The sequence below is a fragment of the Apaloderma vittatum genome, unplaced genomic scaffold (genome assembly GCF_000703405.1).
Source record: "Apaloderma vittatum isolate BGI_N311 unplaced genomic scaffold, ASM70340v1 scaffold9018, whole genome shotgun sequence".
NCBI lineage: Eukaryota > Metazoa > Chordata > Aves > Trogoniformes > Trogonidae > Apaloderma > Apaloderma vittatum.
The window spans coordinates 25,465-38,898 of NW_009732407.1; the positions used below are offsets into that span (position 1 = coordinate 25,465).

At 37.8% G+C, this 13,434-nt stretch overlaps 1 protein-coding gene across 1 annotated transcript in view; it reads right to left on the reverse strand.

Annotated features, from left to right (window-relative positions):
• KHDRBS3 (KH domain containing, RNA binding, signal transduction associated 3) overlaps positions 1-13,434 on the reverse strand; it is a gene marked incomplete at its 3' end in the record, with an annotated part of 54,345 nt that overhangs the window by 24,561 nt on the left and 16,350 nt on the right. The window contains exons 3-4 of the mRNA XM_009875521.1: positions 6,390-6,536; positions 636-775 (exon numbers count right to left, since the gene is read on the reverse strand). Coding sequence (XP_009873823.1) covers positions 636-775; positions 6,390-6,536 — 287 coding nt within the window. The remainder of the gene's footprint in view (positions 1-635; positions 776-6,389; positions 6,537-13,434) is intronic.

Genomic DNA, 13,434 nt, shown 5'->3' on the forward strand with positions numbered 1-13,434 from the left:
TAGTTGCTGCAGCCACAATCTCTCCATACTGTAACAGAAACAGCTATGTGCTTTATTTAGTTTTTGTTTTTATATTTTGGGATTCAAAGGAGTTAAAGTTGCCATCTCAGTACTGCAAGGAAAATAGAGATGCTAGAGTACAAATAAAACATCTCCTGTGTCAAAGAAAAATAAAGCAAAAGGAGCAGTAGACTTGCCCATTCCTGAATCAAACAAAAAGCCCATTTTTAACGGAAATAAACACTACATAGATGAAACAAAATCCAATTTCTACCTCCAAACTACTTCCAAAGCATTATATTATAGGGACTATAAAAATTTCCTAATACAGTAAAAGGACTATGGATATTCCCTAAGTTAGAGATACTGATCCGAGATTCATGTCACTCATGGTAAGATTTACCCGTTATCAAAGCCATGAGCTCCACAGGGACAAAACACAGACCCTACCGGCACACAAGGAGCAAAAGGCAAGCATCATGGAAGCCTTACTGTCATGGTCACAGCAAGACTGAACATCTTTATGTCTTGCACATATTCCACTACTGTGCTCTGGGTCGGGTTTTTGGTGTTTGAAGGGAGAAGCTCAAAATATACTCATTCAAAACAAATTCCACTGCCACTGAGATACTTACCTGGACAAAGCAGGAACTGGTACTCCTCTTGCTCGAATAGATGGTTTTCCACGAACTACTGGAACTTCTGCGTTTTCTGAACCACCATTTAAATATGTTAATTCCTGAAGTTGTGCCTGTCTGATTTCATCGTTGTAGTCCTAAAAGCAGAGGGCAGAGTGAGAAAGAATACAAACTGTTCAACCATCACACCAAGTTAGAATCAGCAAACATTGCCCCTCAAAGTTTCCTCCTAAAAAGTTGAACAACTCACTGAAAAATCTTTAATATGTAGAACATTATTGGCGTATTATCCAGTCAAAAAATTCTAAAACAAATCTGCATATTAAGTGCAATTTTTGCTCAGGCACGTTTTTCTTTCCTACCACACGCTGCGTTCATATAGCTTTACCAATTAAAACACCTATGTTAAAATGCTGTACACAGCAAAAACTAAAAACAATCAAGGTCTCATTTCTGAGTTGATGTCTGATTTGTAGTTCCAGCTAGAGAATAATAGTTTGCTAAGAGCAGGAAAAGATGCATTGCCTGGTGCTGCAAGGCAGTACAGAACACACTGTAGAGAACAGCCCCTGACAACTAAAGAATAGATTAGACATCTACAATTTAAAATCAGAAGTAAGAATAAACAATGTAATTTATTGAATATAAACATGCACTATTATCTAATGACAAGAGCTCCAAAAATTTCAATTCTAGAACATGCAAGGATAAACAACTTGAATATACATGGCTTGTTTCTTATTCTGCATAAATCCTCTCTCAAGGTCTATAAAAAAGAAAGCTGAAGTGATTTGCATGGAATTAATATGGTACTTCCCAAATACATAAGAGTCTTTTCAGGGACCTTGAGCCAACCTCCAAAACCAGCAATTCACACAGGAATAAAATAGATACAGCAATGAACTTAAGCTGTATCTATTTTTCTGCCATTTTCCCTCCATTTCAAGTGAGTCAAAGAATGCATCTGTAAAGGTGAATTAGAAAAATCACTTTATTCCTTGTTTGTACAGACACACCAAGAATCAAAATATTAATAGGTCCTCTAATAAGAATGAATGGATACTTCTGATGCAATAGCTCTTCTGCAAATCCTCTCATTTCAAAGAAGGCAAGTTTGTCCAAATACTTTCTATTTTTACATTTGAATTCCAAAACAAAGGGTCTACATCTGTTATTGAAAATCAGATTTTATAACACTTATGCACTCCACAGGTGCCAAAAGACTGTCAGGCAGCCTTGCATCAGACAACTCACCAAAACTTAACTCACATTGAAAGGAGACTAAGACATCTATAAACTGAAAGATCTCAATAATCCTTTAAGTATTCTGCTTCCTCTAGATTCCACAAACAGAAATAAAAGTTTTCCTTGACATGCCATTGCTGAAGATAACTACTAGTCTTAAAAAAAGCGGCACTACAAAGGCATTTTGTCCAAACTGTCTTAAACAGGCTGTGAAATTTAACTCATCTGTCCGTTTCAGATAATCCTCAATTTAGAAGAAGAAATTAAGCAGCAAACGAGGTGAGCAAAAAAGCCTGCAAGACTGAATCAACTGTTTTAAGAAGTAATTGAAGCTTTTGAGAAACAGATTCCGTTATAAAACAACTTGGAACAAATACACAGCCACAGCATCACAAGGAGTAGAATAGAAACAGGCAGTTGAACACTGCTGGCAAACTACTGCACAGAAACACACTTTATATTTTGTCCCTGGACCAGAACAGGCTACAAATGCAGGATTCTATACAATGTATGGAACAAAGAACTTCAATTATGAAACAAAATGCTAATGAATTATTAAACCTGTACCACAGACAAAACACCTATGTCTCCAAGTACTGACATAAAATACATTAGATATGCCCTTTATACTTTCTCCAGATGTCCTCTTCAGAACTGGGCTCTTCGAAGAACATCTTTGATAGTCATTTGATATTAATTTCATCTAATTTCCTAAGAGCGACACACTTAGGTTGCCACTGTACATGTTAAGTCCTATTCCTTCCTCATGTTTTCTCATTTTCCAGTAGCACATCACTAGACGTACCAGCAGCCTTAATCATAGTCAAGGTCTTCATTGCACAAAGGCACAGAAGAGGAAATATGGTCCTTATCACATATTCCAGAGGCAGGAGGATGACACAGAGGGAAGAGGCAGTATAAGGGACTAACAATATAAGTAATCATGATAAGCAAAGGCATTAATCCATTACACTCCAAAACAGATTCTTCTATTAAAAGTAACAGATTCTGAATTTATGAATAGCCAATGATGGAAAATGGCCCACCAAGTAAAACTTCCCCACCTAGAACACAAGATAGACATGGAAACCCTTTATTGTGCACTCCTCTGCAACATACTCTTTTTTGATTTTTATCTGTCAATTTCATCCAGCCCCGATCAACACACCAGCAACAGCTCTCCTGGGGATCACCTGTAATTTAAGATCTTTTTCCAATTTCTTATTCAAACTATTTAGTAAACACATTTCTTTATCTGATATTAGGACAAACCACTGCAAAACCCAACGCAATTTTGCTGAATACCCAAGCAGATCTTATATCCTGGCAGGGAGCAATAAATAGTTATCATCCAACTTTATACACACATCTTACAGCTATTCACCAGCTTGTTTAGAGAATGAGTTTCCAAAGCCCACCAGCTCTTCCAAATGCCACTAAATATTATTTTATCGCCATACTTTAGAAACTGAGCATGTAGGAGACAAGTTAGACTACAAGCAAAACTTTTAAATTCTGCTCACATTATAAATGTACTGCTAGAGATAATTCTCTCAAATATATTTCTATATTTCACTTTAAAGACAAGGAAACCAAGTAACTTGGGTAACCAACAGCAAAGCATAATTAATGCTGTTGCTGTCAAAAGAGGAATTATCACTACTCAATAATAAAATAAAATAGACTAAGAAAAGTCCAAAACTGCAGTAATCATGTTGTAATACAGGACCTGGAGGCACGTGAGAGTGGAAGTACCTGGCTTTTTGTCTTAACTGATGGAATTAATTTTGGGATAAATTATTATCTGGCACAACATCAATCTAATATTCAAACAGACTACTGACCAGAGGATACAGCTAGAACAAAGAAATTGGTCAATTTAAAGAAGGACTTAAAATAAATAAATAAATAAATAGCTCAAGACAGAGGCCACAATTCTACCTACAGAAACAGGTGAGAATCAGGGCAATGTGATAAACACAGACAAAAAAAACCCTCAAACCAAGGTTTTAAGTCTTCATTTGAGTTATACAGATAGTTTAAGGGAAAATACATCACTGTAGCTGACGGAGGCTGAACTTCAACACAAAAGTACTTGTTCATGGATCTAAGAAGATCTGAGAAGAGAGGCTAGGGCATTTTTCCTGAAGTCAGCTACTACAAGGATATTTTGTATCCCACATAGTAGCACCAATTGTGATTGTATATTCAGGTCTGATCTGCAAAAAGAAATATGACTATATTCATAATTTTAGTTCACCATCTAAAGTTGTTGGAAGGCATAGTTAACTTACATTTTAAGAAGAACATAAATTAAGCTCATAATTATACATACTGATAGTAGGACTTCTTTCTTGAAATAAAACTGATAATTTGTAAACAAAGCCACAATAAACCTTAAAGAAATTGTTAAATCAAGTTGCATTTGGCAGCAGTTAGCCACATGGTAGTTCTAGAGAGGAGAAAGCTGCTCCTTATTGCTTCTTGGAGTGGCTGCTGCAAGTCAGGGGTAAAAGAGATTAAGGCATTTAGAAACATTCTGATAAGATTACATTTGAAAAGCTAAAGGGAAATTAAGACAGTATTGGCTTGATTCTATAGTTCAGAAAAGATTATGTAGCATCAGTTCAGCCCACTAAAATAAAGATGCTACAAACAAGAACAGGGATGGAAAAGCATGCAACCAATGAATCGAATTGCTCATTATCAGCCTACAATTCTACAGGCTTAACAGCAGTAGAGTAACAGCAAGGTTTTGATAAGCTATTTCATTTATTACGATATTATGTGAATCAAGCTCAATGAAGAAAAGTAAGATCTCTGATGAAGGGGGCATGGAGTTCAGAGATATCCTTACTCCCAGTGCATGCAAAAAGCACTTAAACTGACCAAATTTTCATCTAAAATCAAAGCAGCTGTTTACTCATAATAGCAAAGATGTTATTTCTCCCTTATATCTCCAATCAAATCATGACTCACGTAAATGCAGTAACCTTCAACATTATTACAGCCCTACAAATATTCTGTTGGGTTTCCCCTACCTCATCATTCAGGATCATTGAACAGTAATATGTTTGTTTCCCTCTTTTCATATACATCAAGACAAAAGCCACTTGGAACCTGCAAAGTTATAATGTTGTGCTTGCTTCTTTATAATATGAGAATTTAACACTTGGGACAACACTTTGCTTAAGCTGTCTTACAGGGCATTTACATTAGCGTGGTATTTCACACGAGGATGTGTTCCTAGAAGAACCTCCTGATGATTGTCACTCGTCATGTGCTGATTTATGCATTTTATGTATTTGGTTCACGAATTTCTTTGCGTCAGAAATAGTGTCACGAATTTCCTTGTGTCAGAATAGTCAGCGGGAGTAGGGAAGTGATTCTCCTCCTGTACTCGGCCCTGGTGAGGCCACGCCTCATCCTGTGGTCAGTTCTGGGCCCCTCACAACACAAAAGACATTGAAGGTGCTGGAGTGTGTCCAGAGAAGGACCACAAAGCTAGGGAGTGGTCTGGAGAACAAGTCTTATGAGAAGCATCTGAGGGAACTGGGACTGTTTAGCCTGGAGAACAGGAGGCTGAGGGGAGACCTTATCACTCTCTACCACTACCTGGAAGGAGGTTGTGATGAGGTGGGCAAGTCTCTTCTCTCATGGAATAAGCAACACACAAGAGGAAATGGCCTCAAGTTGTGCCACGGGAAGTTTAGATTGAATATTAGAAACAAATTCTTTACTGAAAGAGTTGTTAAACATTGGAATAGGCTGCCCAGTGAAGTGGTTGTGTCACCATCCCTGGAGGAGTTGGAAAGATGTGTAGATGTGGTGCTTAGGGCCATGGTAAGCCATCTAAATACGGTGCTTAGGGACATGGTTTACAAGTGGGCATGGTAGAGTTAGATAATGGTTGGATTTGATGATCTGAAAGGCCTTTTCCAACCAAACCGATTCTACAGTGTACATCATGGAGTAGTATTAGAGCATACAAACTAACTTTATTCAGACAAAACCATGCCAGAAGAAACAATCAAGGAGCACACAATCAACTAGAGCCACTCAGGGATTTAGTGTCACAAATCTAGACTAGGTTTAGTAGAAATTAAAATCCCCAAAATGCATAGGGTAGCACTGTCGCATCATCACCACCATTTCACCCCAGAGTACAGCTGGCAGTTCTGCACCCAACAGGCATCCCCAACAGATCGTGAACACAGCTACACAGAATATACTCTCAATTATTTATGTGCTGCATTCATTCAGACAGACACCTTAGTAAAGTCTCCTTAGCTACACCTCCCACATTTCCAAGACCTGACATGAATCAAGACTAACAAAGTTTTCAGCATTAAAAATAGAAAGAAAAGGTGCATTGATTTCTGTTTATATTCATCCATTTGATAACCCATTAAAACAGCATAATGTTCAATGAAAAGCAGTTAGGAACTTCATACACAGTAACATTCACTGAAGACTATCAAAATTTTTCAGAACAAAAATACTAACAGGGATGAGGAACTTCTTGATTTCTTCCAGTGCATGTCCCATTCTGGCATATGCTTCTGCCGGTGGAGCAAACACTTCAATTAAAACATGCAGGTCATCATTTAGGTGGAAGTACTTTGCCTCTCCACTTTTTCTCAATTCTTCCTCCTAGGAGGTAAGAGAAACATTGGGTTTTTTCTGCTTTATTTTAAACATATTATAATGTAAGTGTTACAGTTCTTTCAGAAGCATTTGCACATACTCACTTTCAGATGTCAACAGAAAAAAAGTATTAAATAACAGAATTTTCCAGCACAACGCAGTCATGTTCCTAAAGCAAACTGATACTATTCTCATGTTGTAGCAACAGTAAGCAATAAGTACCACACAAGATAGGACCCATCAGCTTTGGCTCACATAAACTTGTAGCACAATGGAGAATGTTTTCAGGAGTTTAAGTACATCAGTTTCATGTAGAAGACACTGAAAAACGTAAGTGAACTTGAAGCCTCTTTTTTCAAGAGTAAAGTCTTTAGAAGTAAGTTTGAACTAATATTCCACAAAAGTAAGATTCTTTAACCAATATTATTTCAAATTTAGCATTACTGCACTGCTCTGACACTTCTTATTTTCTGTTCTCACAAACCCTCCTATCCCCATCAGAATGTCCTTCACAGAACTGTGCTACTTGGACATGAAACTAACAGCATGTAGGATAAGGAAGGAGGTCATCTCCATTTCAGAAGAAAAATTATGCTGTTCTTCACCCAAACCACTTCAAGATGGCTGAGAATCAATGATTTCAATGCAGTGGAGCAAGGCTCAGTTCTCAAATATTTGCATTCACATGTAAAGTGTTCACAGACCTAAAGAACAGATTTTCAGTCTTACATAGGTTCCTCCCATCCTCTGTGTATCCAACAAGGGCATTCCAGGAGGGTAAACCACCATTAAAAATTGCACTGTATTACAATAGAATATATCAAATTCTTCCCAGTTCTGCTGTCTAAAACACAAAGCCCGAAGAATTCTCCCTGGTGGCTTATTGTATTTAGCAAGTACCAGGTAGGTACGTCGTCCTTCTGGTTACTAAAATTACAGTTTCAGTGACAGTTGAAATCTCTCCCCACGCACAACCCTTTAATGATGGGTTGAGGTTTAGAAATGACACTCTGTTTCTGTTTCTCATAAATACCATTTTTGTCCTTATACTGTGTTTGACTATATGGATATTTAAAAAAAAAAAAAATCAATGGATTCTAGTTAGCTGTTAGAGCATCCATAGCATGAATATAAAGAGGTCATAGTCAGCACGATTAGACTTTGTCAGCAAAACCATTATTTTGTCAATATAAATAATAGATCTTCAAAATAAGAAGTAAACTAATATAAACATTACAGCTCTTAAACATTCAGTTTTACTAGAAACTGTTTCTCACTTAAATATTTACTCTAAGTACAGTTATTCAAGACCTAAACCCCAACATTTGGCACTGGAAGCTAGACATACTTATCAGTGGGGTTCTCTATATACTTCGTATTTTAGTATATACATCCATGTCCCTTTATTTAAAGGACAATAAATAAAAAAAAAAAAATCACTGTGCAGTTAGATAAGCAGAGAATGGAGAATTAAGAAAATTAATTTATGTGGTTATCATAACAGCAATAAGGAATTAAAAAGTCACAATTCATTGAGTAGTGCCTGGTAAAAAAGGATTTCAGTCAGCAATTTTAACAAAACACACAGGAAATTTCTGTGCAGGCTATTGTAAAACCATTCCCATAAACAAACTCTTAATTTTAAAGTTATCCTTTTTTTCCTTACTTCATTTGCAAAATTCACTTCAAGGAATTTTTTAATTCTATAGTATGACTTTGCAATACACTATCCTCCAGCTCTTAACAGAACACATATGAGAATGAACTCATTCATTGGCCTATATCTCCCAACTTCAGGCATATATTAATCACTTCAGTGGTTTTTTTGTTCCTCATATTGACCAACAGAAAAGGCACAGTTTCTTCTTCTTCCAGTATCTCTCACTGAAAGTATTTTTAGCTCCTAGAAAAATTTCAACCATTATCTGACAGTACATACATTGGCTTGCCCAGTGTGTGTGGATATTGCTCACCTCAAGGGAGGTGAAAGGCAGCAAGGTTACCACTTTCTTTAAAAAAAAAAATAATAATTTGTCCATAAAATCATAGAATAGTTTGGGTTGAAAGCGACTGTCAAGATCATCTAGTTCTAACTCCCCTGCCATGGGCAGGGACACCTCCCACTAGACCAGGTTGCTCAAAGCCCCATCCAGCCTGGCCTTGAACTTTTCCAGGGAGGGGGCTTCCCAGCTTCTCCGGGCAACCTGTCCCAGTGTCTCACCACCCTCACAGAAAAGAATTTCTTCTTAATATCCAATCTACATCTACGCTCAGTTTGACACCATTAGCTCTTGTCCTACCCCTACACTCTCTGACAAAAAGTCCCTTCCCTTCTTTCCCATAGGCCCCCTTCAGGTACTGAAAAGCTGTAATAAGGTCTCCCTAGAGGTCTTCTGCAGGCTCACCAACCTCAACTTCCTCAGCTTGTCCTCATAGGGCAAGTGCTTCAACCTTTTGATCATCTTCATGGGCCTCCTCTGGACTTGCTCCAACAGGTCCTTGTCCTATTTATGTTGTGTTCACCAGAGCTGAAGACAGTACTGCAGGTGGGGTCTCACAAAACCAGAGTAGAGGGACAGAATCACCTCCCTTGACCTGCTGGCCATGCTTCTTTTGATGCAGCCCAGGATGTAACTGGCTTTCTAGGCTGCAAGTGCACACTGCTAGCTCATATTTGTTTTTTTTTTCATCCACCAACATCCCTGAGTCCTTCTCTACAGGGCTACTCTCAATCCACTCATCACCCAGCCTGTGCTTGAGATTGCCCCAACCCAGGTGCAGGTCCTTGCACTTGGCCTTGTTGAACTTCACAAGGTTAGCATGGGCCCACCTCTCCAGTCTGTCAAAATCCATCTGGATGGCATCCCTTCCGTCCAGCATGTCGACCACGCTACACAGCTCAGTGTCATTGGCAAAGCTGCTGCGTGTGAGACTCAAAAAAAAAGAAAGGATTGTCTCAACATTGCAAAGACGCATAGTTTGGAACTGCAAGGCTTATCACAACAAACTGCTGCTATAGTAATTAACCAACTTTCTGAAGCATTAGTAGCAACTGACACCTGCAAGGCCTTGAATATGGCTTGGACAGGAGGCCTTTTGTAACATTCTGCAAGAGAATATGGTGAAGCATCAAAGACACAGCAATAATTTAGCAAGGAACTGACACACTGCTGCAAAGGAGTCTAGATAACCGGGACTGCTAATGAGCATCTAGGTAATGAAACATGAACTCCATTGTCAGTAAGAGAGCAGCCACCTGGCCATCTGGTCTAAACCAGACTTGTAGTCACCAGCTCAGCCAGCCCAGTATTTTTGAGCCAAAGGTGAAAAGTACATAGCGAGGAAGACTAAGAGCCTTCCTCCAGAAGACCCCGGCCCACGACCACCAGACAGCAGCACGCATGCAGCAAGAGGAGATTTATCACACCTAGTTCCCATTAAAAGGTGGAGAAAAGGTGGGGACAATGGAAATAAAAAGTGCAGACCAGCACCTAGTTGGAATATTCCCTCATCGATGATGTTGGACCTGTGGGATACCACTGGACTCAGAGGTGGTATTGGTTTCTTCTTTTTTGCCCTTCTCTTTCCTCCCCCACTCCCTCCTTCTCTCTCTTTCTTTGCACTTGGAGAATAAATACTCAATGCAACACTGACTTCATTTGTGTCTTAATTTCACCTCTGGGTCCACTGTAGCTCAACTAAGTACAATCTGGGACAAGACATCAAGGATGCACAAAATCTCCACCTTCTTACACAATTTATCACACCAAATGACTCCTGGTTTGGACAATCTGATTTAACTTCATGTTTTCAGTACAGATATACCCCTGCAGTACTGCACTCTGGAAGCCTCATGAGAAAACTCATCTGCTTTTTCTCTGTACTTTGTGCTCTTGTATTTCAGCCCTCTGCGGTCCAGAAAAAAGTACCAATCCAGCTGATGATACGCAGCAGCACAAGGCATCTGACAATACGCCTAATAAAGAGCTGATATACCTTGCCCTGTACTCTGTCCTGCTTATAGAGGCTTTTGCTTCTCATCCTACTTGTTAAAGTATCAAGAACCAAATACCAGCCCTAGAAGTCTACTGCTTTAAATCAGAAGGTTAAGTAGCAGTATTTATCAAAATGTGCTCATAGTACACTTCCATCTTCACTACATCACCTTTGATTTAGATTCTAAATTTCTTTATGTACTACCTGATTAACTATTTGTAATGTTACCTTATATTTGGCTTCTGTCATATTTTACAAATAATTCAGACTACTGAAGTTGCTGAAAAGCCTGTAGCAGTTCTAACTGTTAGTAACACATGAATAATCTATTCAGGAAGGCTTTATTTCTTTAAATTTATAATATAAAAGCAATCTCATCACGGAATAAAGAAATTCTGAAATGGGTTCTCTTTTTCACTCTTCTATAGACACATGAAAGCCTGAGTAGTCTAGCACAAGATATCTTGGCACTGACTAGTGATAAGTCAATGATGAAGTGACAGCACAGCCTGAAAAAACATGTTAACTGTAGAGAATTACTGAATCGCGATATTGTATATCACAAGTAAATACACAGGCCCTCCAGATGTGGAGAAAAGAGATGGAAATAGAAGCCTAGACAGACTATAGAACTCAGTTTAATGACTAAGGAACAAAGAGGGAAAAGTTGTTCCTGAATGTGCTGTTAAATCCAAATCTCTTGTTAGGAAGAAGATTGGACATTCTAAAAAGGCAATTACAAGTCAAAGCTAGAGAAATACTGTTGCCCAAAATGGATTTAAAGTCAGACTAGTTTATCTGCATCTATTATCCTGGTTTATCTAAATCTTTCCCTAGAGAAGTTGCAAGAGATAATGGTGATATTTGCTACATTTTCTCAACCTTTCATATCAATTAGTTTTCTTCTGAAAACTTCAAAGGCTTTTAAAGTTCAAAAGAAATAAACAAAAAAAATATTTTGAAATTTAGCTTAGAAAAGTCTATAAACTTTAACTCTTTCCTGAAGAAAACTGGCATTAATCATTATTCTTTAAAACTGGTAACATAGCAGGTATACTAACATTTGTTTAGAAATATCTGACAATCTAATCTAGCGCTTCCAAGAATTGGTTCACCCCAGAATATTCCATCACCACCACTAAGTAGACACATAGCATATGCTGTCTCACTTTTAGCGACAGCAAAGATGCTGGAATAAACTTGTTTGAGACAACAGATCAGATCCTCAGCTCTATGTAGTGCAAATCTGACCTCAGTGCAAGAGTACTAATTTACATCAGCTCAAGTTTTTTAAAATTTGTGATAATGTAATTTTAGAGATTTTTCCACCTGTAACAAATTTTTATCACAATAGCGCAAAAAAAAAATAGCTTGGGTTTTCCCCTGAATGTAATTGTTTTAAAATTACAGTTAATGCCATTCAACATTGTTCTACATCACCTATACAGTTCTGAAAACAAGTTTTGCTCTAACTTCCTGTTCATCAGCAGAATATAATATCATTCAGGAGATTTCATTTTCGGCTGACCCTTAGAAAAATTGAAAAGTCAATAAGAATTGGAAGAAAATCCTACACAATGGCAATTATAGTTTTCATTCAATTCTTTCTGTGCTACAAGATGCAAAATAGCAGGCTAAAAACTTGTAGATTTTCAGTTTGGTCAACCCATTAGAAAACAGTAAGAAACAACTAGGCTGGAGAAATTGTATAGTTGACAAGAAATATTTGAAGTCAGAGGTGCAATGGAAGAGCAGTCTATCTCCCATGTGTGTCTCCAGGCTGTTTCATCATTTATCTTCTCTAGAGCAGTGCTTTAAGCATTGCCAAGAAAGCAATGAAATTGCTTGGTTTGGCCCTTGGATAACTTGAAAGGAGAAAAAGCAATGTCCATTATTTACCATATTATTCTCCTCTAAGAGCAACTTAAGCTTCTCTCCATATTTGAAATATATCAGAGCAAGAGTATGGCCTGTAGCATTAGTACAAGGGGTAAATGGTTTTAAACTAGAAGAGGGTAGACTTAGTCTAGAAATAAGGAAGATACATTTTATCATGAGGGTGGTGAAATGATGGAACAGGTTGCACAGAGAGGTGGTGAAGGCCCCATCCCTTGAAACATTGAAGGTCAGGCTGGACAGGACTTTGAGCAAGCTGATCTTAAAAGTAACCCAGCTTATTGCAATGGGGTTGGACTACAGAGATAGATAGATATAGATATATAGATATTACCTTTAAAGATCCCTTCCAGCCCAAACAATTCTATGACTCAAAGGGTGATGGACAGTATTTGTCACTAAACCACACTAAACGCTCAACTAGATTTTTCAAGTAATGCATAAAATGCACTGGTCAACATGAAAACCTGGCAGCCTTTCTGAGCAGCAACCTGTTGCGGCTGAGTAATTCAGTCCTGGGTTTCTCTTTAGCAAAGATTACTTCTTTCTCACACAGAAATAACTCTTATAATTAACCTCCTTTTATTAAATAAAAAAAAAAATTCAGTGATTAATTCATTACCAAAGGAAACAATAAATGTTTATTTCAATCATTTGAACTTCTAAGATTCTTCCTCAGGACTCTAAGAATCAAGTTTGGATCTGAACTTTTGAGCATGGGCTTCTGCTTTTAATAAAACGAAGTTACACTGCAAAGCCATTAGAAACACTCAGGGGCCTTCCTACTCCACATATTCTGATATAAAAACATGTAATATAGCATCAGAAGAATATCAGTGTGACACATTCCACAACAACTGAGAAAGTTCACCAAGTGTCATTTAAAGCAATTTGGAAAGTTACTTTGTCAAGCTGGCTTATAGCAAGCTTCATATTTTTCTTTCTTTTCTAGCTTAACTGCCATATTTCCTCTCAAAGTTACTAGCAATGTAGTTTTTCATAATGAATTGTG